Here is a 24848-nt window from a genome sequence, read left to right on the forward strand (position 1 = left end):
TAATATCCCCTGAATTTTTTCCCAATCCATCTCCAATAGGGAAGGAGCAGCTGTTCCAAACAAGACTTCTCCCCCTTGCGGTTTAGAAACAAAGGAAAACGGTTATCAGTTCATCTGCTACATGTCACCGAAGGCTTCCTGTCTGTGATGCAACTTCTTATATATGTAGCTTTAATTCTAATCTTTAACTTCTAATGGACTATTCATACTTAATCTAACTATATGTGGAAAATTCCGTTTTAAACACTATTGTAGCACGCCTACATCCAATATGGCTGCATTGGGCCACATAAGCTATTAAATTGTACAAATGATCTATTAATTTCAGAATAATGTGGAAGGAAGTGTGAGCTTTAAATCAATGAAGGAAAAATATAAAACATGTGTGAAGCTTTCAGATTAATTTTTAGAACTAACAGAAAACGTAGTGACTTAGTCCAAAATACATTGTAGTCTACATTGCACTGTAAAGAATGTACTGTTGATTCTATTAAATTACCTCTAAATAATGGCTTCACTTCAAGTTTAAAACGCAAAAGTCAAGTATCATGATTCACTTGTACTCTAAACGAAACATTTATTTCAAACGCGTCTCTATCTTATAAAAGAATCTACAGTTGATTTTATAGGCTTCACCTTTCTGCTTGTGCGGTGATAAAACTTCTTAATTGCACTTGTAATCTAAGGTTGTATAAAAGTGTTCACTTTGGTCATAATAAGACTTCCTTCATTAATCAGATTTTTTCAATTATTATTTTCAATACCTATCGGAGATATTCTGATACAAAACCTATGTAAAAACGCTCCCAGACACATCAAGTATCTTCATGTGAAATTTTTTTTTAAATCGGCCAAGCCGTTTCTGAGTCCATAGGGAACTCACTCACATACACACGCGCAGAGACAAAGTTCCCGTTATATAATAGTAGATATAGATATACGAACGCTTACGTTTTGCTTTATCACAGGATTCTTACGCGATGTAACATTGTATTTTCACAGATCTCTGGCGAAGAAGGTTCTTTTTTTCCTGTGGAACTTCTTAAAACATGAAGTTTTCAGAAATTAAAATTATTTATTGAGAAAATTTTTCTAGAATGAGATACAATCATTTGTGAGATGCTTGCGTCAAATAGGGGGCATTCTGTTGACTAATATATATTTTAAATGCATATTGTTAACTGCTTTACAAGTTTTGTAGAATAGAAAGACAACCTCTCATTCTAACATTTAAAAACAACTTTATCGATTACTTTCGTTAGTATGTGTAGAAAATGTTTTGTTTTTTTTTGGCTTTTCCTTTCCCCATTGTACAACGTGATCAAGATCAGAGGAGAGAATCGGAGAGAACTTGGTCGTTTACTGTCTTAGATGTGTTACAATAGATGGTAGTGTCGTCAGCAAAAATGTATACGAATGATGTTAGTAGTAGAATCGTGAATCCATGTGTATGGACAAGGAAAAAAGATTAGACAGTCTTGTAGGAGAAGGAGAGTTCATGTGTGTGTGGTTGAAGTTATTGTTTGGTCATAGCCATGATGAATTCTGTGTCTTCTCGCTTTAGTCGACCCCCTAGCCAAAGGCTCGGGTAGGTTCTGTTATGCCCCAAGAGGGAAGTTGGGGAGGAAGCAGATCCGAGCCATATGGAGTTGTTGTCCTGGCCAAGAAAGAGAGAGTATTACCGTAGGTTTGATCTTTTTGTAAACTCTGTCACATGCTCAGCTCACTATGTAGAGATGGCCTTTGATTGGACAAGCCAGAAGTGAAGGTGATTGCTAGCACTAATCAGCAATGATGTTGTAAACCAAAGATATTCAAAATCTCAAGCCGCGAGTATTTGCTGCTGCTACTGTTTTGTTATTATCAGAAATACAATTAAATGCTATTAAAACCTTAACATAAGTTTTGAAAATCATGCATTTATTTGTTTTATTAATTAGTCACGCCTTACTAAGTAGTTTTATTTAATATATACTTAAATCATAAATAAATATTCTGTAGATGTATTTGTTTCAGTATTTAAGTCAATTGCGCTTAATACATTAGTAGAGCTTAATAGTAATATACGATATATTTATGGCAAGCAAACTTCTTACACCTGCATTATTATCCTCAGCATGAAGCAGCAGAAATTAAAGAAATAAACTAGAACATGAGGACAATAATGAATAGATAATTTTGCTGAAAGTTCAAAATAAAATCAATATGTGTGTATTGTGAAGTTAGCGCGAGCTACCTTGTTTTTTTTTGGTTTTTGGTTTTGTTTTGTTTTTGTTTTCTTTTTGTTTTTTTGATTTTTTTTTTCTTTTTGTTTTTTTTGTCTTTTATATAATCTCTAAAGTCGCTTTTTCTCTGTGAAACTGCAGTCACCATAGATCACTTTTTTGTTCATAAGTCATCACTTACCAAGGCCTGAGGGTTACTCGAGAGTAAGGGTTACTGAGTGTACACTGGTCATCGGGACAACAGTGTAGATATTGTTAGTAGTAGAAATTATCTATAATTTGATGATTTAAGGGGCCGGTTCAACAAGAATTTACTTACATTGGACTTGAAGACGATCATATTGTAGTTTAGACGGAAAGCAGGCCAGCAGAACAGAATTTCACAGGCAGACAGTTCTAGGAAAGAAGCTTTGTTCATGGAATCTGTGTTTAGATTTAGGCACAGATAGAGAGTGAGGGAAATTTTTGATAGTGGTTGTAACTAGACGAGTATTTTTTAATGAAAATCTGGCAAGGGGGACCATAGATTCATAGATATTCAGACGAGCATTTTCCATGAAAAGAACGATAGAGCAGAGACAGCCTTGTAATGCCTCTTGTGGGAAAGAGGTTGCAGTGAAGAGAAAAGGGCATCACACTTCCTAGGAAATATTATTTTGCTTTGCAAATAATTAACGTCGTCTAGTTTGAAATAAAGGGGATGAAATGTGAACATAGTTTTAAAAAAAAACACTTTTGAAAGTGCTGTAAGTAGTGTGTATGAAAGATTCGTTTAGGAAGTATTTGAGTATTTTCCTTTGAAGCTATAGATGCAAGAAAAATTCGACTTTAGACAAATTTTTACTGCATCTTCGGCATGATTAGACTAGTAAGTGCCTCAAGTTGAGATTGAAAAGCAACCATTTTGTCGGTAGTCTGAGCTTTTATCCACTACGCTATCAACACAAACAAGGTAGTGGCAATCTTACTGCTTATATAAACGATATCAGCCACTGACGAGTGTTCAATTCACTTTTATGAAGAACTTTGCATTATCGCAAATAGCAACTGATGAGCAGTTCTCAGCTTTTTAAAAGATTAGAGGTTCTAGAAGTGTAAGCCATGTTTAGTTTCAGAACAGTTTCCGATGGTTCGTTGTTCTAAACAAGTCTTGAGAGGTGACTGGTTTGCAGTAGACAGAACAGTTTCCAATGGTTCGTTGTTACACACAAGTCCTGATAGGTGACTTGTTTGCAGTAGACAGTTCCACAGAGCAAAATATTCTTACCGTGTCGAGACGGAAAAAACATGCAAAATTGCTACAGAAAAAGTTTAATATTTATGGAGCAATTCTGGTTTCTGATTGGTTGGTAGCAGAACATGAATTAATTCGATTTGTCAGTTCCTAGCAGCATCGTTTATAAATAGAATTGCCCGACTGTGTGGGATCATACCCCATTATAAATCTTTTATGATGGGATGTGTCTCCTAGCGGCTTCGGCTGCAGGGAGACAGGGTAGTACAGGTCAAGGATTCGTCACTTGACACTCAGCCCAACAGGTGAGGGGCCGGGAACCGGCCCAGCACCTGTTGGACTGAGGTACACCACCTGGGTAATACATAGGAGGTCCACCCTCCCAGGCCTTGCCACCGTGCTTTCCAGTGGGGCAAGTTTATTGCTTGCTGCCTGAGGCGCCCCGACCGGGGAATGCCGACGGGGTTACTCAGGCAATTTTTAAAATTGCAGGAGTGCCCCTCCTTTAGGGGAGCCTGCAGGGTTCCCACTTTCCGGCCTTGTGCCACATAATGCTGAGGTGGGCAGCATTTAAATAACTACCTCATTATGAATCAAAAATATCACAATAGAGGTATATATAGTCATTCACACAGACTGTTTCACTGTATTACAGCTCTTTAACGTGCCAAGACATGCAAGTGTTAGATTGTGAATTGATTTTGTCGGCAGTCAGAACTTCTATCCACTGTGTTATGAGTAGGGCTAGGACAACAGCATATTCTTGTCATTGTTTTGACTCTCTAGTATATATCTGACACAGTTAGACACAGTTAATCAATCGAGAATCACTTCACTCTATATAAAAGTATATATGATATAAACAAATACATGCTCGAGAGTCAAAACAATGAAAAGAACATGCTGTTGTCCTAGCTCTAGTTATCAGCATAAGTAATGAAGTGTGAATCTGGCTGTTTATATAAACGATATCAGCTACTCTATTCAACTAGTGATTGTACTTACCACATTTCCTAGCCCATGAAAGGGTGGAGGGAGCATACATATATAGTTATGCACAAGCCATAGATAGTTGATCGCCTATGATATGACTACCTTAAATCCTGTATTAGAAGTTTATAACTTTATAGTATCTTCCATTCTATAATAAAAACCATTGTGTATTTATTCGTTTCTATATAAATATCCATCCTGTCACACAAAAGTTAACAAGTAAAAAAAAATTGCTGGATGAAACCATTTCAAGTTTTTAGGGAAAGAAAGAAAACAAATTGTAAATCAAATACTGCTATCGGCACCACCACCGCCGCCACCACCACCACCAAATGAACTTAAAAAAATATCCCTCACTTTATTTCCATAATGGGACTTTTTTTTTTTAGACAAGACAATCTGGACCCCAACCAAGGCACAGTGCCACTTTGAAGTAGGGGGATACTATCGGGGACATAAGTTGCAGGGCCATTATGAAGGGAGATGAGTAGCAAGATGTTTGTTCATATTACACTTGAACTTCTGCATGTCAGTACAAAAGCAGCAGAATCCCGGAAGGGAGTTTCAAAGTCTAGCAGTTCTGGGGAAGAAACTATTGGAGTAGAAGGCTTTCTTACACCTAGACCTGAGGGGGGTACAAGTGCTTGTAGTTCATCAGAGCATTCACCATTAAAGTACTTGTGGAACAGGAAGAGGGATGCAACATTTCGTCAGTGGGACAGAGGTTGAAGCCTAGATGGCAGTTCAGGACCTATCAGGTTGGCGACTCTCTTTTGAACCCTGTCCAGGAGTGAGAGACAAGCAGCAGATGAACCAGCCCAAATGTGACAACAGTACTCCATACATGGGCGAATGGTGACCTTATAGAGTTGTAGGATAATTTCAAGCATGAGTAGTTTTCTAGCACGGTAGAGAGAGCCCACCTTCTTTGCAGCAGCCTTGGCAATGCTCTCAATGTATCTATTCCAGTTCATGTTCCCTGTAAATGTTAGGCCGAGGAGTTTGAAAGAAGTACTTTTGGATAAAGTGTTCTTGGCCATTGCTATTGGTGGTAGAGAAGGTTTCTTGTAATTATTAAAGGAAACAAACTTAGTCTTGGCAGCATTCAATGTGACCATCCATTTTTGTCCCCATTCCACTACAGATTGTACGTTATCCTCTAGTGTTTCTGCCATTTCCTTAAATATATGTTCATTTGTTTTTCCCTCGTGCCTGTTATAGAGAGTGGTGTCATCAGCAAATATACCCATCTCAGAAACAATTTTATCAGGGAGGTCATTTATGAATATCAGAAATAATAAAGGTCGAAGAATAGACCTCTGAGGTACTCCCACATTTATATCATATTGTTTAGATGTACGACCATTGAGGACGACTTGGATTTTTCTCTTACTTAAGAATGATTTAATTACATTATGTATTCTTCCAGTGATACCATATGATCTAATTTTCCTTAGAAGACCATCGTGCCACACACTCTGCCAAAGCCTTAGATATATCGAGGGCTACCGCTCTACCCTCCTCTGTTTTGTCTAGTGAACAGTATATACATTCAGAGATTACAGTTAGAATGTCTACTGTGGAACGGGCTTGCCTAAATCCATATTGTTTGTCAGTCAGGAGTTTAGCAGCTGTAAGGTGATGGACTAGAGCTTGATTAATTAAGGACTCAAATATTTTGGCGAAAAGCGTGAGAAGGCTAATGGAACGATAATTTAATGGGTCAGTTCTTTCACCAGAATTCTTGAAAACTGGTACCATGGAAGCGGTTTTCCAGCAGTCGGGAAAGCAAGATTCTTTAAGGCATTTATTGTAAAGTTTGGAGAGAACTGGAGCAACTTCAGTAGAGCATTTTTTAATAGCACAGCCGGGATGAGATCGGGTCCACTTGGTTTTGAGGTGTCTAGGTTTTTTATGATACCATGTACCTGAGAAGGGGTAATTTTAAAATCATCTAGTATGGCATCTGTCCGCAAAGGAAAGTCGGGGAGGGATTGGTGGGCTGGGTCCAATGTGGAGTTTGAGGCAAACATACTGGCAAGCAAGTTAGCCTTGTCGGTTGCCGTGCATGCAACCTCATGATTGTTTGATAGAGGAGGAATCGTTGACTGCCCATTATTTACTACACTGTTGTAGATTTTCCAAAAATCACGGGCTCCTAATTTCTGTGCTTCGATGCATTTTCCGGTGATTTCAGTGTATTCTGTCTTAGCTGTCGCTATTTCTTTCTTACAATTATTTCTAGCTTCTATATATTTCTGTCTGTTTGAACTGGACTTATGTCGGTTGAGTCTGCAGCTGTACAAGTAGAAGTAAACCATTGGGGAGAGTGGAGCTTGCTATAGAATTTCCGTGTGGGAACATGTGCTTCAATTGCAGTTTTGAACCATTCAGTGGTCTCATTTGCGCACTGTTCAGCTGGAAGAGAAAAGATATTTCGCCAGGAGGCATCTCTGATGAGTTCCCTGATGGCTTCCCAGTCAGCCATTTTGTAATACCTCGTTGTTTTGAGCAGTGGGTCTTCAGTTTTAGGACGAGAATTTAGGGCGATTTCTACCATTATCACAGCGTGATCAGCATTCCCGAGTGGGTTGTGGGCATTTGTTGTACAATCATTGAGAACTGTGGCCAGAAATGGATCTAGAAGTGAGGCATGTTGATCTTGCTGGTCTGCGAAACATGTCGGAAATGTAACAGTCTGTGATAGGGAATGAGATATAAAGAAGCCATGTGTTGTGTTACCAGCTACGTCTGTGTTAGTAGAGAATCCAAGCCAGTTACTGTGGTGGACATTGAAGTCACCAAATACATGTACTTGTGCGCTAGTATCGAGGGAGAGTGCTATATCTATGCTGTCAGAGACTTTGTTTATTAGGGTACAATCCTGGGTTGAGGGAGAGCGGTAGAGAAAATACAAGTTGCTAATGTTATGTTGCATGTTTAGTCTGAAGCACATAAAGGCCTGGTCGTCTGATTCTAGTTTTGTTTCTCTAGTCAGAGGGAGGGTGTTACGAATATAGACTCCAAGCCCGTGCATATGTCTGTCCGAGTTCTTACGGCAGAGTGGGAGATATCCAGGCATGTTAAAGTTTTTCTTTCGTTTATTTTCCTTTCCTCTTTCTATACTGATTGATATGTTTTTCTTTTCCTTCTTTTCTTTTTTTTTAAAAAACTTTTCTGTTTGAGACATTATCTTTCTTTCCTTTTTTTTTTTTAAAACTTTGCTGATTAAGATATTTGGTTGCTTGTTTTTGTTTTACGGCATATTGACCTTTTTCACGGGATTTAATTCCGAATCCACTCTTTTTTGGGGGGAAAAAAAGAAGGATTTTATGCTTCAAGTTCTTTATATCTTCAAATAATCGTACGTGGCGTTTTGTTCCATAGTTTTTTTTTTTCGCGGCATATACATCCATTTTCGGGTACAATCATTTTGACAAAGCGTTTTTATGCTTCAAATTCTTTATATCTTCAAATGTTTCATCATGGTGTTTAGTTTGCTTGTTTTTTAGAGCAAAATTGTTTTGTTTGTAGCTTTGCAGAACACGATTGAGTTTTGCAAATAGAATGAAACGAAAAGAAGCAATAACATCGATGGTTGGTGCATTTAATTCAGGAAGCCGATATCTTCAGACAGCATGATCTGGTAGCATCAGGGATTTAGGTGTCATATAATATGAATATGAATATTAGTGAAGCATGATTGTTCTCGTTGTTTAGAGTCCTGGACTCACACAGCACCTTCATTAACAAAACCAGAGTTAGCATCGACATACCAATATTTAAATCTAATGGCCTCTTTAGAGACAAATTTCTTAGCACAGCAAAACAGACTTGTTTATTTAAAATAACTTTAAAATAACTTTAAAATAAATCGGTTTACTTTATCTCTAAAGAGAACTATTTGATCTAAAAACATTAGTATAGCTATGTATATATACTTAACTCATTTGAACTCTCACGTTCAATAAGAACCTTTATCTTCTCTGTATTTCTTGTTCACTAAAAACTGCATTCTCTCTCTTCTCACCTTTCTCTCTCTTTCTCTTCTTTCTTCTCTTCCCCTTTCTCTCTCCTTCTCACCTTTCTATCTCCCCCCTCTCTCTCTCTCTCTCTCTCTCTCTCTCTCTGTCTCTCACTCTCTCTCTAACCCAGATGCTATTTTGACCCTTAATTACAAATTGGTTACCTGTGAGCCATATTTACTTGTAAATCGATCTTGAATAATAGCAATGAAAAAAAAAATTCTTCTAAGTTTCACCATTGTCTTGTTATATAACCTTTCATTAGGTTCTTTAAAATACGGATCTTGATTCGGTGTTCGGTTGCGGAATCCTGCTGATTGCCTGGCAGGTTCACAATATGCAACACTTTATCTTAATTTGCAAGTACTCTGTCCATCTCATAGATTAAAAGAGAAAAAAAGGAGGAGAATTCTGCAAGAACTCTTTACAATTGCAGGTTTCCGGTAATGTTGCTACTGATACTACTACTACTACTACTACTACTACTACTACTACTACTATATCGAATTTTATAGATTGTAAATATTTATTTTTAAATTTCCTTAATATTCTTATCAGCATTAAGGTCGCATGTTTCTCCTCCTCTATCTTGAAGATTCTACTAGAAGATTTCCTAATCATCATCGTTGTCGTCATCGACATCATCATCATTATCAGTTTGACGTTCATTTTACATGCTGGCGTGTGTTGGATGTCCTTTATAGGTACGTGCAAAATGAATGTCGATGCTCAAAATGAATAAATATTTTGACCCCTCCCTTTACTTAAAAATTCACCAAAAATCAAGAAATTAACCAATTTTAATGAAATTTTCAGTATTTATCAAATAATGATCGCGGAATATAATGAACGAATTAGATTTTTAAAATCTTAGTGAAAATGTATTATTTTGTTTAAACAAAAAATACCTTTACTAAAGTTATGGTTTTCAGTAGTAAATAAAAAACACAAGAATTTATTTTTGCTTTATTTAGGTAAATAAAGCATCGTAATTTGTAACAATAAAAAAAATCAAATCATTTTTACAGGAACATTACGAGAAAAGCCCCTAAAGTCCGTATGAACGAAATCGATATAACTCGAAGAAAAATTAATTACCAATATTATCATTGAATTAAGCATTTTATATTTAATATTTTCGCACAAAAAAATTATAATTGCAAAAAAATTATAATTACAAAAATTATTTATACTTTTTTTTTACGCTTACATTTTTAACGCAATCTTTACATGTAAGATTCTAATATTTCCATTGCACGCATGAACGTATAATCATCAACGTAAGATAATGTTCATATAATTTGGGAAAATAAAGTAAAAAAAAAATTGAAAAACAGGAATATAGAAAAATAATTTAATTTTAAAATGGTAAAAAGTATACGAACGTTCCATGTCGGTAAGTACGGATGCACAGACTTGAAAAGAAAACCAGTCTGTTTTGCCCACCCTCCTCCTCTCCAACTACCCGCCTATCTGTGTTTATCAACTTTAAATTTCACGTATTTTTTAGTGTGTAATTTTTTCAATAATTATAAATTGTTTTCTTAACCAATTGTAATTCTGTATTAATATTAATAAATAATGGTGCTAATTTTTTTTTAATGAATAAATTGTCAGTAGTATAATTAATTAATTTGATTATCTGTTATGCATTTTTACATGAAGGAGGGGGGTCTCCGACTAAAAAAAAAAGTCGCTCGGTATGCCGGAATAATGTTAAATAAAGAAATAAATTATGTCTAATTTGTCCTTCCATACATATTTGAATTTTGCCGCCAGAGTTTTTTTTTTTTTTTTTTGATACGATAAACAAGTGTCGCTCCTACCAGTGTCACATTTTTGGATAATTATTACTTTTTTTTTTTTTTTTTTTAGCAAAAGTTAACTACATTTATTGTATTAATTCATTATTTTAAGACTTTAACTTAATAAGTAACTTGGAAATAATTCCAGAAAACTTACATTTTTCTGGCAAGAAAAATGTAAACATGATCTTTGTCATAATGAATTTTTACATGAAATGTAAGGTTTTTCAGATTTGAGATAAAATTATTCTATGTATTTTTTATTTCACACACTTTTTTTTGGAGAAATTAACCGTAAACTATAATCTTTCAAAAACAATAAAAAAAGTAATCGAAAATTTAAAAAGATTCTTATGATTAGTCGGCGTTAAAAACCATACCCCCTACTGAAGCAACCATTAAATTGCCCGTACCTACCTTTAGAAATTGACTTTCGAACTGACCTATCTCTGCGTGAAGAAACTCTGTTTATGGAAGTTCCGTTTGGTGTTAGGAGAACAGAAATGGCTTAAAGGGTAAAATAACTGTCATGGCTTAAATAAATAAACTTCCGTTTTTAAAGGCAATTGGTATAGTCTGTCTGATAATAATTGAAAATAAATTGAATATGATTTAAACTAAAAATAAATTAAATAAATCAACTTTGAATAATATTTCTAAATGGAACAATGAAGACAATTTTATTACCACAAATAATTTGTACGAGCCTTTTTCAAGTCTCACACAAAACACACATTCATATTTCAAGCTGTCATATACATACGCGCACACAAACATACGCGCCCACGTCCACACATGTACACTTATTCACGTTCGCGTACATACACTCACATTCACGTATATATACACACACACTTACGTATACACATGTACTCACACACGCGAACACGAACACAGCACATGGACGACGTCACTTCCGCTTTCTATGTATGGGGCACGAGCTAAAGACTGTATGTATACATTCTCACTCTTTCTCTCTACATCTACTACTGGCCACTAAGAACACCTTCGCGTCGCTGACTACTAACTGATGACAACTCTAATATCCTCTTCTTTGTCTGCACGCTGGACTACCATTCTAAATTTTCCTACAACATTTATTTCTCTTCACACGCGCGAACAAACAATAGTGACCCGAACTTGAGATGAAAACACATTTCCTATTCTTGCTACAACACCAGTCCTGTAACGAACATGGGTTACATACGCGCGGACATGTTATAACTAAAACGTTCATTTCTTTCAACAGCAAATAAACGACATTTATCTTATCCATTAATTGAGTCTTTGTTTCCTTCAATTCCCATTCGTTTCATTATTCTTTTGTAACGGGATTGGGGTATTTATATATCCTAGTCCCCTACAAATTAATAATATGGACCTAATTATTAAAATAGATTTTCTTTAATGTAATATGCAAATGGCGTTATTCCCTGAATGTAGATTCCCTTTGAATAAATAGTATATATAGAAATCATGCTGGAATACAAATGTGTAAATTTCTGGTTTCAGTATGAAAATTAATTTGGGAAACAGTGTACCTTTGTACATATTAATCAAATCCTTCATTATAACTGATTAAACTATCGTCTCCTTTCTTAAAAAAAAAAATCATACATGTCTAGACGATTAATTTTAAGAAAAGTTTTTCTTTTTCCTTTTTCTTTTTTCTCTTTCTATACTGTTTTCATTTTTATTAAATGACTGGTCTCGAGTAAGACCAAAGATATATTGTCGCCTGATGACATCTTTTAAGACTGAAACAGTAGATTTATTGTAGCGACTTACGGTAATTTTGTTTATCTAAATTGAATAAGATATACTGAAGCAGAACGTTAAAACACTGGCCCATCAAAAGAAACAAATATGAATTGTCACTGTTGTTTAACGAAACACACACACATATATATATATATATATATATATATATATATATATATATATATATATATATATATGGTATTCCGAATTTTACTGAGTTTATATAATTCAGCAATCGTTCATATACCAATAAATTTTAAGCCAAACAAGAGATGACTTAAATTGTAAGCTACAAAATTATCATATTTCATAATTAAGCATTCATATATTGTTTTAACAAAATCCAAGACTTCAAAGAATGGGTTGATAGCAACAAATAGTGTATTTCATCGTTAGTTACAATTCTTTCAAGACGATTTGGGCAAATTCAAACATATGTCGTTTGAAAATTTTCACAAGAACAGCCTTTCTTCAGACTTATTGAATAAAAAACACTTTAACAATAAAACATTATGGAAACCATTTTCCTTATAAGGAAAAAAAAAACATGCGAAAATATTTTACCTATATCTATGGCTTTAAACAACAAAAAAATTAATTACCTTTTATACATATTAATCAAATTCTGAACAAATAGATAGAAATACGACTTTATTATAATACAAGATTCAAGCAAGCAAGGACGCCTGGACGGTTCACAAAATTTTATAATTATTAATATTTAAACATATAGAACATGGTTTCGAAGTTATGCCATCGATTTTCCAGATACCCTCTATATATTTCATTTATCTACAGCAGCGCTTTTCAAAATTTTTGCTGCACTTCAATTTCTTGTTCTCTCTCGGTGGAGGAGAAATCCTTCACGACTGAGACATTTTTAATTTTTGTTCTTTTTCTCCACTTAAAAAAACGACCCTAATGCCTAACTATGTCCAGTGGGGAGGCATTGTAAATAGGAACTCTTATTATAAATTACATGTCTAAAGGAACCCGTTTTGCAAAAATAAAATTGGTGCTTGTGTAGATTGGTGATCTTTTAAATCAACGCATTTCAGGTGAAACGATTATTATGTACTTACGTGTCATGTAAAAATTGGTATGAATTCCAAAAGTTATAAAAAATGATCTAGTAAAATATATGCTAGATGTATTTTTAATTAAAAAAAAAATCATCTGCAATTACGTTGTGTTTAAAAATGGCGGACCCTTAATTTAAATCAAAGGAAATAAGTTAGTTTGCCGTATTGAATTGGTCGCACATTCTTCTACATATTATTTTACTTTATATATAAGAAAGAAAGATGCTACTAGTTAGACTGCACGTGTAGTGATGAAAATGCTAGTTTGTACCGAACTGAGACAGATTGATCGATGCAGAATCTCTTATAGAGTTGCATGGATATATTTAATAAACAAATGTTATGAATAAATTTTGTGGAGGAAAGTGGTTCTCATAAATATTCTTTGGTGTGAGAAGATCAATCAAATTATTTTGGATTAGTTGTTCACAGTGTTGGAAACTGTTGACCTGTAATTATACAAATATACAGCCATATTTATAAACTAGCAGGGCTACTACTCGGCATTGCCCGAGGGAGTAATTAGTAATTTATTTTTATAAATCACAGTTTGTTTTCTACTGTGGTTTGATGTGTGATACATCTATATATATATATATATATATATATATATATATATATATATATATATATATATATATATATATATATATATAAAAGCGAAAATGTATGTTAAATCATGGAAAATGATTGTCGAAATTAGTAACATATCCAAGAATTATGAAAAATGATTAAATGTGAGTTATTTAATTGGTGTGTTCGTAATGAAATAGACAGACTAGAAGATGTATCAAAGTTGTTATTTTTGTAAGAGGAAGGGGATCGTGTCGGTTAAAGAGGGGGGGGCGATTATTTGGGTTACTTCATTAAAAATAATTCTCGAAATTAGTAACATATCCAAGAATTATGGAAAATGGTCAAATGTGAGTAACTTGATAGGTGTGTTTGTAATGAAAATAAAAACAGCCATACAATGTCTGAAAGTTATTATTTTAGTGATAGGAGGTGGCGATAATGTGGATTAACTCATGAAAAATTATTGTCGAAATTAGTAACATATCCAAGAATTATGAAAAATGAAGTTTTAGTTATTTGATTGGTGTGTTTATAATGAAATAACAGCCCAGTCAATGTAGCAAATTTATGATTTTAGTATGAATTGGGCGATTAGATGTGCGCACTCATTAAATTTGATGGTTGAAATTCATAACTGTTGTGGTGGCACACATTCATTTGCATATGTGGATAGTAATTACACATAAATAGGAAGACTCAGTTAGTCTGAGTGTGTGTTCACCAGAAGCTAGCAAAGGCCGCCAAGAGCAGATATGTTTCTCCAGCAAAGACTCTCTTATTTGACACCATTATGTAAATATCCTGTAAATATACCTTTTCCTAATACACTTCTTATTTGATCTACCTTTGTTTGTTGAGTCGTCATTTGTATTGCTTTATACGTTACTTGTTTCAACCTGCAAACTTAACAATAACATATCCAAGAATTATAAAAAATAATGAAATGTGATATATTTTATTGATGTGTTTCTAATGAAATAAACAGCCCAGAAATGTCTCAAAGGTATTATTTTAGTAAGAGGAGAGGGATTATGTGATTGAACTAAGAAAAAATGACGTTTGAAATTAGCAACATATCCAAAAATTATGAAAAATGATGAAATGTGAGTTATTTTATTGGTGTATTCGTAATGAAGTAGACAGACCAGACAATGTATGGAAGTTATTATTTTAGTAAGAGGTCGCGATTATTTTGGTTACTTCATTAAAAATAAGTGTCGAAATTAGTAACATTTCCAAGAATTATGAAAAATGATATAATGTGAGTTACTTCTTTGGTGGGTTTCTAATGAAATAACCAGCCATACCATTTCTAAAAGTTATTATTTTAGTGATAGAAGGGTGCGATAATGTGGATTTATTCATGAAAAGTGATAGTCGAAATTAGTAACATACCATAGCCTATGTATCAAAGTTTTTATTTTAGTCAAAGTGGCGGCGATAATGTAAGTTAAATCATGTGACATGGTTGTTGAAATTAGTAACATATCCAAAAATTATAAAAAATAATGAAATGTGAGTTATTTGGATGATGTGTTTGTAATGAAAAACCAGCCAAGACAATGTCTCAAAGTTATTATTTTAGACAGGTGAGCGATAATGTGGATTAAATTGTCGAAATTTGTAACAATCCAAGAATTATGGGATTTAACGAGATACGTCCACATATATACTTACAGATTACCAGGAGTCACCCTGGATTCAATGAGATACATGCAAATGTATGCAAGCAGAATACACAGTCGCCTGGGATGTAATGAGATAGATGCAAATATATACTAGCAGAATACTTGGCGTTGCCTTGGATTGAATTAGATTGATTGAAATATATACTAACAGAATACCTTGTGTCACCCAGGATTTAATGAGATTGATTGAGATATATGCTAGCAAAACACCCAGCGTTGCCCGGGATTGAATGAAATAGGCAAGAATATATATTAGTAAAATACCTGGCATCACTTGGGATTTGATGAGATAAATGTGTTGTATATTACCCGTCCTTTCATATACACGCTATAAATGACCTACCCTAGGTAAGATACAATTATTTCATATGTGTAATACCCGTCTTATGTAGGTAAAATATTCTTTTGTTCGAAATAACAAATGATACATAAACATACAAAATTCCTCTCTCATAAGAATAACAAATATATTACAAAACCAAATTCAATTTTCTCATTGTTTATATGGCCCCGAGCAACGCCGGGTAGCCCCGCTAGTCTATATATATAAAAGCGAAAATGAATGTATGTATGTATGTATGTATGTACGTATGTATGTGTGTATGTATGTATGTGTGTATGTTTGTTAGTCTGCGAAAATCTTTCGACAGACTGAACAAAAAGTGACAAACTTGGTCTCATATGAAAGCCCCATCCTTCGCCCGCCAAGAAGGTTAATTTTTACACCCTGAAATCAACACTTTCTACAGGGGGGGGGGGCTCAGCAAAAACCGTCCTCTCATGACGAGATCAGTTCTATCTACGCATGCGTCAGACGACGTCATAACCTGATTTAGTTTAAATATTTGAAGAACTGACACAATTTCATGTCCGTCATGTTAGGTCAGTTGGTTAGAGCGTTGGGTCATTATCTAAACGTTATGGGTTCGAATCGTGGTGTGAGATGTCTTTTTTTTTTCGATTTTTTAAATTTTAATATTGAAGCAGGGTTATTTAAGCCATTTTTCACGTAACGTTCGTTTTTCTGTTGTTTTTTTTTTTACTTCGCTTATTCTTAGGTTTTCATTAACACCCCCACCCCCGACGACCACACACACCCAAAAACACCCGGGTACCCACCGATTTTTTTAAATTTAATATTGAAACAGGCTTATTTAAGCCATTTTTCACGTGTTTTTTTCTTTGATTTTTATTTTTCAGAAGTTTTAACGTTCGTTTTTGTTTTCTTTTTTGTTTTTGTTTTTCAGATTTTTACATTTAACATCGTTCGTTTGCCTTACGTTAGTTTTGTTTGTGTGATTTTTGTTTTGATTATCCCCCCCCCCAACGCCCGCTTTATTTTTCAGATAAGTTTTAACGTTCGTTTTTCTGTTTTCTTTTTTTACTTCGCTTATTCTTAGGTTTTCATTAACACCCCCACCCTCAACTGACCACACACACCTCCAAACACTCGGAAACGCCGGGTATCCCCCCCCCGCTAGTCTTATTATAATAAACAAAAACAACTAGCAATGCGCGCACGCGCGCGCGCACACACACACACACACACACAATAAAAAAAGAACAAATGCGAGAGTGAAGTTTTAAAAATATATATAAAAGATGAGTTTTAATTAAAATGTGATCATACTGGTGTTTTTTCTTTTTAAGTGTTGATATTTTACCAAGACAAACGTTGATGGTGGAAAAGTAAGTAAAAAAAAAAAAAAATGAAAAAAAAAAAGAAAAGAGAGAAAGAAATGGCTGAAACTATGCTAATTGTTCATAGAAGTCATAAAAGAAAAAAAGGTTATGAAATATGTTGGGTTTACTCAAAGTTATCCTCTGGGCAATAAACCTAAGTAGGATTTGGCAATAAATTAACGTTCTGGAAGATTTGGGAATTGGAAAATTGATTTTCTGCAATAACTGAAATAATGCCTTTTTGTTTGGACTATGTCTGGTCTTCTCAGCCAAGGTGGTCATTGGCATCTCTGAAGACTTTGCTGTCAAGATGATAGTCAGAAAACAAAGAGGGACTCAACTGGACTGGATTGAAAGACTCTGCTCTGCTCGCCTGCTAACTCCATGATGCTGAAAGTCTGACCCTTAAATTTGGATTTGACGACTAAACTTGAAAATCGTTCAGACCATTCTGTTTCCTTTCACTGGACTGTATCCTTGAAAGTCTGATCCTTGAACTTAGGGGTGATGACTAAATTGTATGTAATGTCGTTAAGAAACTGATCCTCATACTTAGCGTTGATGACTAAGCTGTATGTCACGTTGCTGAGAAAGTGACCCTCAGACTTAGGGTGAATAACTAAACTTGAAACTCGCTCTACCTGATCAAAGGATGTCGTCCACACACGAATATTAAGGGTCTAAGGACTTGTGAAGAATCAAAATGTAATCGTTTTATTTTATGAATAAATATTGTTATCCAAAAAAGCCAATCATCAAAGCATTATTCTTTCTTGTTTTGTCTTAAATGACCTTTGCTCTCCAGTGATATAGTCTTTGACGACCAATACTGGACGATTTGCTCTTTTGATCTTTTACAATGTGGAGGAAGCAGTAGTTTTCCGGACAGGATCTTTCAACGCCTAGGGCCTTCTCCAGAGTGACTGCCGAGTAAAAAGGGATCAACCAAGGTCTAGAACGGCCGAATTTGGTGACGTGACTTGCTGGACATCATTGGAGGAGTGAGAGTTAACTACACAGATCAAGCAACGTTTCAACGTTAACACATCTCATTAAGGTTCTAATTTAATTTATGTAATAAAAAAATAAAACTATCCAAAAGATTGAGCAAAAGCGATAAGCAAAAAAATAACATCATTAAACGTACCCTATCTAATCAGTGGAAAAAATGCATGTGTTTTTTTTTTCTTTGAATTAGATGGATATCCCAACACATTTGCCCAGAGCATGTACAATTAACCCACACTTAATGTGTAAAACTATCATCCTTCATCCCTCCTTACAAACTAAGTTCTACCGCAAACAAATAATTGTCCTTGCTTGCTTGCTTGCTTGCTTGCTTGTATGAATCTTGTTTTCTTAGAACTGCACACCTGTAGAACTCTCTTCCATTTCCCTGCTTTCCAGCTATATAAATATCTATTTATATATCTATATCCATATATATATATATATATATATATATATATATATATATATATATATATATATATATATATTATTTTAAAAATATAATCATCCACTGACACGTGTCCCGTCGTCCACGACCCATCAGAGTGGCCGAATCCAGCCATGGGTCGTGGACGATGGGACACGTGTTAGTGGATGATTATATTTAAAAAATAATATATATGCCGCTCCCCATTAAGGGGGTACCAGATTGGTCAATAGGAAAATTATTCCTAACACGCATTTAGGTAAAGGTGCACTTTCGTATAAATACTTGAATTTATTCAAGAAAGTATCGCTAACAAAAACAGATAAAAACATCTATATATATATATATATACTTAATTATTATAAATGAAATAGTTATCCACGGACACATAAAATATATAAACAACGAATCTATATATATATATATATATATATATATATATATATGTTTACACTTATATGTAGATCTGTATATGCATATATTCAACTATATCCCAAGAATGTGGGATGACTAGAAATGTAAAGAAGACAATCTCCTAAAAATCTCACAGCGTGTGTAATTCATAGTGCAATGCTATTATCGCCAGAAACGAAACAGCAATAATTCCACATCTATCTGTAACTATTTGGCGTTGCCTGGTAGTGTATTTACCAGCATTTGTTTTTTGTTTTTTTTTTAACTATGGCGTCTCTTTGTTTTATTGTTTTACCAAAATATTATTTTACTGCAAAGGGAAGTGATCCTGTATGGACGACGAATACAATATTATGCCTCTGTTTTAAAGATGGCGTCCATTTGAAAGTAAATCTGATGAGGACAAATTATTTTCTGGAAAGGCTTAAATCGAATTACATGCTGCAATGATCCACAAGAAAAACTATTGATTTTATAGAAAGAAAATGATCGATGACAAAGAGACAATGAAAAGACTTACTTAATTTTACATATTAGATAATGTGTTTATGAAATTTTTTTCTTTTGTTTTCTGATTGAAAGTTGGAATAGAATTATTGATTAAAATAAGAGAATAAATATTTTCAAATTAGATTCATATCGTCTTTTTTTTATTTTATTTCAGTGATCTTGCTGGTTGAATTGGCTTGGTTAATCGTAGGTGTTGTTTGGACAGCTAAACATTATCAATCATGTGCTCCCGGTTCCGTCAATAGAATTGTCCTTGGTAAGTTGTGATTTTTCTTAGCATATACATAAGTATTATTTGCACATATATATATATATATATATATATATATATATATATATATATATATATATGGCAATTAAGCTACACATACGTTTCCGCATTTCATCCTTGTGAGGATTCAAGGATGAAACGCAGAAAATTTTGTGTTGCTTAATTAACCGTATATATTTTAAAAACCTACCATATATATAATTAAAAATATATAAAAAAAAAAAATAGGATTAATTATTTTCTTTGGTCATTAAATGTAACCAGTGTGTGTGTGTGTGTGTGTGTGTGTGTGTGTGTGTGTGTGTATGTAAAAATTTTATGTGGGGGTACAAAATTTCATTATTGCAATCACAACAGGAAGACCCGTTTTGATGTTCACGCTTAAAAGTAGGACATGAAAGCCCAGCTGACCAGTTTCGTTCTCACTTTTCGTAAGCTGGATCGAGGGATTTCCTTTTTTTTTTTTATTAATAAAATCGAGTGAAATGCAATAATTAAATCACATTGTAAGAGACAATTTTTAATTTACTCCTTCAGTTCAGCACCTCTTAACAGGACGACGTTCTTATTTTTCCCCTGTTTCTTTCGAATGTTCTCTTTTTTTCATGCCATTACAAAAATGATATTCGAAAACGAGGCTAGATCAAAAGAAGGTCACTCTCATATTCTTGATTGGCCTTTTTAAAGACAAATTTCATGAATTTGGCCTTTTTTTGAAGTAGTTTGTGCTTCAAAAATTGTATTTTCCCTTTTTCAAAGTGTAACATAGGACTAGCTAAAAAAGTAACAAGTAGAAGATTATACAGATAATCAGATCCTTCTTCACCAAAAGAAAGATTCTAGTGGTCCTCAATGTCTGTACATCCAGGACATGACATAAATGTCGGGGTACCTCAGAGTTCGATCCTTGGACTTTTATTATTCCTTATCTTCATAAACGACCTCCATGGTGCAATTGTGTTTGAGATGGGTATATTTGCTAATGACACTATACTTTATTCTTGGCATGTTGGTAAAACAAACATGCACATATCTAAGGCCATGACTGATTCCTTAAAAAATAACCTCCAGTTGATTGGAGGCATAAATGGATGGTAATATTTAATGCTACTAAGATTAAGCTCCTTTCCTATAACACTTATGAGAAACCTTTTTCAACCACCAAATGCCATGACTGATACACCCTAATCGAGTGTCCAACATTCCAGCCCCTTGACCTAACATTCACATGTAACATGAATTGAAACAAATATATTTAAGATACTGCCACGACTGCTGAAAGGAAAGTGGGCTCTCACTACCATGCTAGAAAACTTCTCACACCTGCTACGATCCTATATCTCTGCAAAGCCACCATTCACCCATCCATGGTGTATTGTTGCCACATCTGGGCTAGTGCACCAACCACTTGTCTCGACTGTCTCAAATAAAAGAGCCTCAAATCTAATAGGTCCCATACTGTCTGCCAAGCTCTAGTCTCTGTCCCATCATCACAAGTACTTTAATAGAATGTGCTGTGATGAAATTTCTGCTCTGATCTCTCCTTGCCATAAATATCCTGACCAACCCGACAATCAACTAAATCCAACCCCTCGCATGCACATGTCTCAGTTTCTTTGTATTTTTTTTTTTATTTCACTTTTTTAAAGGAATTTAGTGTTATGTTATCAAGCAACGCCAGTTACATCTGCTAGTGTTTGATATTTATCAAATGTTTATATAAAAAAAAAAAATACTTTTAAAATTATGATGATCGCTTACATAGTATATGCATAATTGGAGTCAACTAATGTGCTACAATTTCTTCCAATTCAAATTTTTCTTCTGGTTATATGTTTCTGTACCTTCCATCGTTGTTGTGCAGATTTTACAATCGATCTGAATGATAACTAAAAGTCAGTCAGACGCTTTAGGAGAATACCTTATGTTTCTGAATTTTTTGAGATGAGGACTGATAACTTGTATTATTATGATTATTCGGACTACTGTTCTCATCTTTAACTTTTTCCTCACAACCAAATCTCTGATCTTCAGGTGTATCGTGTCGAGCTCAGGAATTTGTATAGAATTTCGAATGGAACTCTTTATCTATTCCATGAGAGTAGCATACTCTTGTTCTGTCAGCTATGACCGGGTAGAAATCTTATGTAATTCCTAATGAATCATTCCTATTGTAATTATATTGTCAGTAGTAGTGGATGGACCTTAAACCTTCAGAACGGTGTCATTTAGAACTGAATTTTAACCTAGCACTTTATCTGCAGACACATGGTTCTGTTTGAAATTCCGTAAAGATTCCGGAGTTTAATAGAAAGATTCCCAAGATACATTTGAAGAAGATCGGAGGTTATATTGACTGAAATGTGCAAATACGACTGAAGATGAGAACAGGAGTCTAAATAATCCAAATAATACAAAGACAACGTTGTAGGATTTAACAGCATGTCAACCATCGTCTGCTCTTTTTTATGCTGAAATCGTACGTTTGATTTGTTGATTAATTTGTATTTGAAGAGACTTTTATTACCTGGATTTTCGAAATGGTCACCGATTTAGGCTCAACTTTGCTTTACTTCAGCAATCTAATTGGAATTGGTGTGTCAGTATGAATATAAAGAAAGTTCCAAACAACAAATTTGGACATTTTTAATTTCTTTTATATCCTGATTATTTGCAAAAGATTTTTTTAAATCTTGGAAAGTATGATAAATAGTCATAATAGACAGAGAATACTCCATTCTTCCCCTTTTTCTTCTTTAAAGTCGTTATTGGCAATAAAAATAAGGTTGGATAAGGACTAGTATCTTTCTCCTTGCTCTAATCTCTTTATTGCATAGGCTCTTCTTCTTCTTCTTCTTCTTCTTCTTCTTCTTCTTCTTCTTCTTCTTCTTCTTCTTCTTCTGTGACATTGAACAGAGGGCCGATTAAAACAAGCATTATCTTCCCAACAATGTGGGTACAATCGTCTTGAAAAGCATGAAGAGGTCATCCATATCTCTTTCAATGCAGCTACTTACGTGATCTGATAACATTTCTTGGAGTGTGTGTGTGTGTGTGTGTGTGTGTGTGTGTGTGTGTGTGTGTGTGCGCGTATGTGTGGAGAAAGAGAGAGCTCTTTTTTGCTTTCTTCCATTAGCGAGAAAGATCCAATAATAAAAGAAAGGCGCAATAATTAATAGCTGCTTCCATACTTCAACTTTGGTTAGCAACCTTAGCGCATCTAAAACATCCGGAGAAACAGGAAGCCGAACTGCATCAAAAGCAAGAAAACCACCATGCTTGAATGCTTGCACAAGTGTTTATGTTTTATGCATTGCTCACAAATATTATAATGTGTATGTGGGTGAGAACACACACACACACACACACACGCACACACACACACACACACACACACACACACACACACACACACACACACACACACACACACACGCACGCACACACACACACACACACACACACACACACACACACACACACACACACACACACACGCACGCACGCACACACACACACACACACACACACACACACACACACACACACACACACACACACACACACACACACACACACACACACACACACATTATAATCGAGCATTTTCTGTCTGTGTATCATTATTTTGAACATTTATTCCAACCAGACTCAATTCTAAGACATTATTTGGCATTATGGCCCTTTTCTTACTTGAAGGTCACTGCTTATTCAAGCCCAGAGTCCACTCGAAAATAAGGATTAATGAGTTTGTCAGATGGACACTGAGACAACAGTGTGATGTTTGATACAATGGTTGAAACTGGGCAGAATTTTACTATTTAAGATGGCTGAACAAGTATTTGTTAATATTGGACTTGAAAACGATCATGTTATAACTAGCTGGGAAGCAGCCCTGTGGTATTGTATTCCACATACGGGCAGTTCTTACAAAGAATTTTTGCTCATGGGAGTTTCTGATATGATTTAAATTACCTCCGGGGGTGAGACTCAAATTTGGGCGCATTGTAAAGTGATCCCTATGTTATTATCACTCAGCTAGAAAAAACTCAGCTAAGAGACAGGAAAAGCGTCAGCAAATAAAAAGTAATCTCCACGTATCACCTGAATCACACAAGGAGCTGGTATAAGCACGATAAACTGATAAAAGAAAATTTTAAAGATATGTCATTATTTTGTGTTATATTCTCATGAAAACAAGTTTGTTAATTCATAGGTTGCATCTTTCATTTCTGAGGGATGTAATAGAGAGATGGCTAGTGAATTTACTTGTTTATATCCTGAGGACTAGATTATTTCCTTTACCAAATGGGTAAAACGTCTGATCTTCACTTTTTCTATATCACTATTTTGATCTTGAGTGGTAGTACCTGACAGGGTCCCATCTGTGGCGCAAATAAAAATTGCCCTGGGGTACAACACTAAACTGCCTCAGACACGCTTGTGTTCAACTTTACTTTCTCCACCACCCTGAAATCCATCTTTCTCATTCCTTTCAACTTTCTTTCTGTCTTCCCCATTTTCTAAACTTAACCAATTACTACACTCAGTGACGCGGCCCCAAATTTTAAATATCCAGAGCAACCAGTTTAGACAAGAATAGGTTGACCTGGCAATGATATGCAAGAAACAACGTAAAATAATTATCGGATTTACCAAAAAGGTCATTCGAATAAAAAATAATCAGGCACCTGCATGGGAAGAAACAACAAACATGATAGATTGTCAAAAAGATAAGTTAAATGTTGGATGTTTTAATGTTCATTTTTTGCAAAAAATATACACAGGTTTAATTAAGTCACTCCAAAGTCAAATCAATTCATTGAAACGATAATGGTGGAATAAAACATCCTTGGAGTGTGGCTACAGTGACAATATCAACCCAAAGGGGCGTTTGAGGTAGTCACAAGTGGTTATATAATAACAACAACCGAAATGTTGTTGTTTAACGATTTGTGTTCAAAAAGAATCAATCATTCGCATTCTCTCTCCTCCCCTATCGTTATTCTTTGAAACACAGCAGAAATACAACACAGACACACACTGCCGGGTTATACAGAATCTTTCTTTGGTATGATATAAAACTGAATCCAATAATGAAACCCCTAATTGGGGAGATTTGGGGAAGCCCATTCTAAAGTGA

General features: G+C 34.7%; 1 protein-coding gene across 1 annotated transcript in view; it reads left to right on the plus strand.

Annotated features, from left to right (window-relative positions):
* Positions 1-24848, plus strand: part of LOC145276934 (diacylglycerol lipase-alpha-like) — a 285454-nt gene that overhangs the window by 116229 nt on the left and 144377 nt on the right. The window contains exon 3 of the mRNA XM_080128420.1: positions 19589-19690. Within this exon, the coding sequence (XP_079984546.1) occupies positions 19589-19690 (102 nt within the window). The remainder of the gene's footprint in view (positions 1-19588; positions 19691-24848) is intronic.

This window comes from Euprymna scolopes, chromosome 5 (genome assembly GCF_053919585.1).
Source record: "Euprymna scolopes isolate OS-2025 chromosome 5, ASM5391958v1, whole genome shotgun sequence".
In the NCBI taxonomy this organism is placed as follows: Eukaryota; Metazoa; Mollusca; class Cephalopoda; order Sepiida; family Sepiolidae; genus Euprymna; species Euprymna scolopes.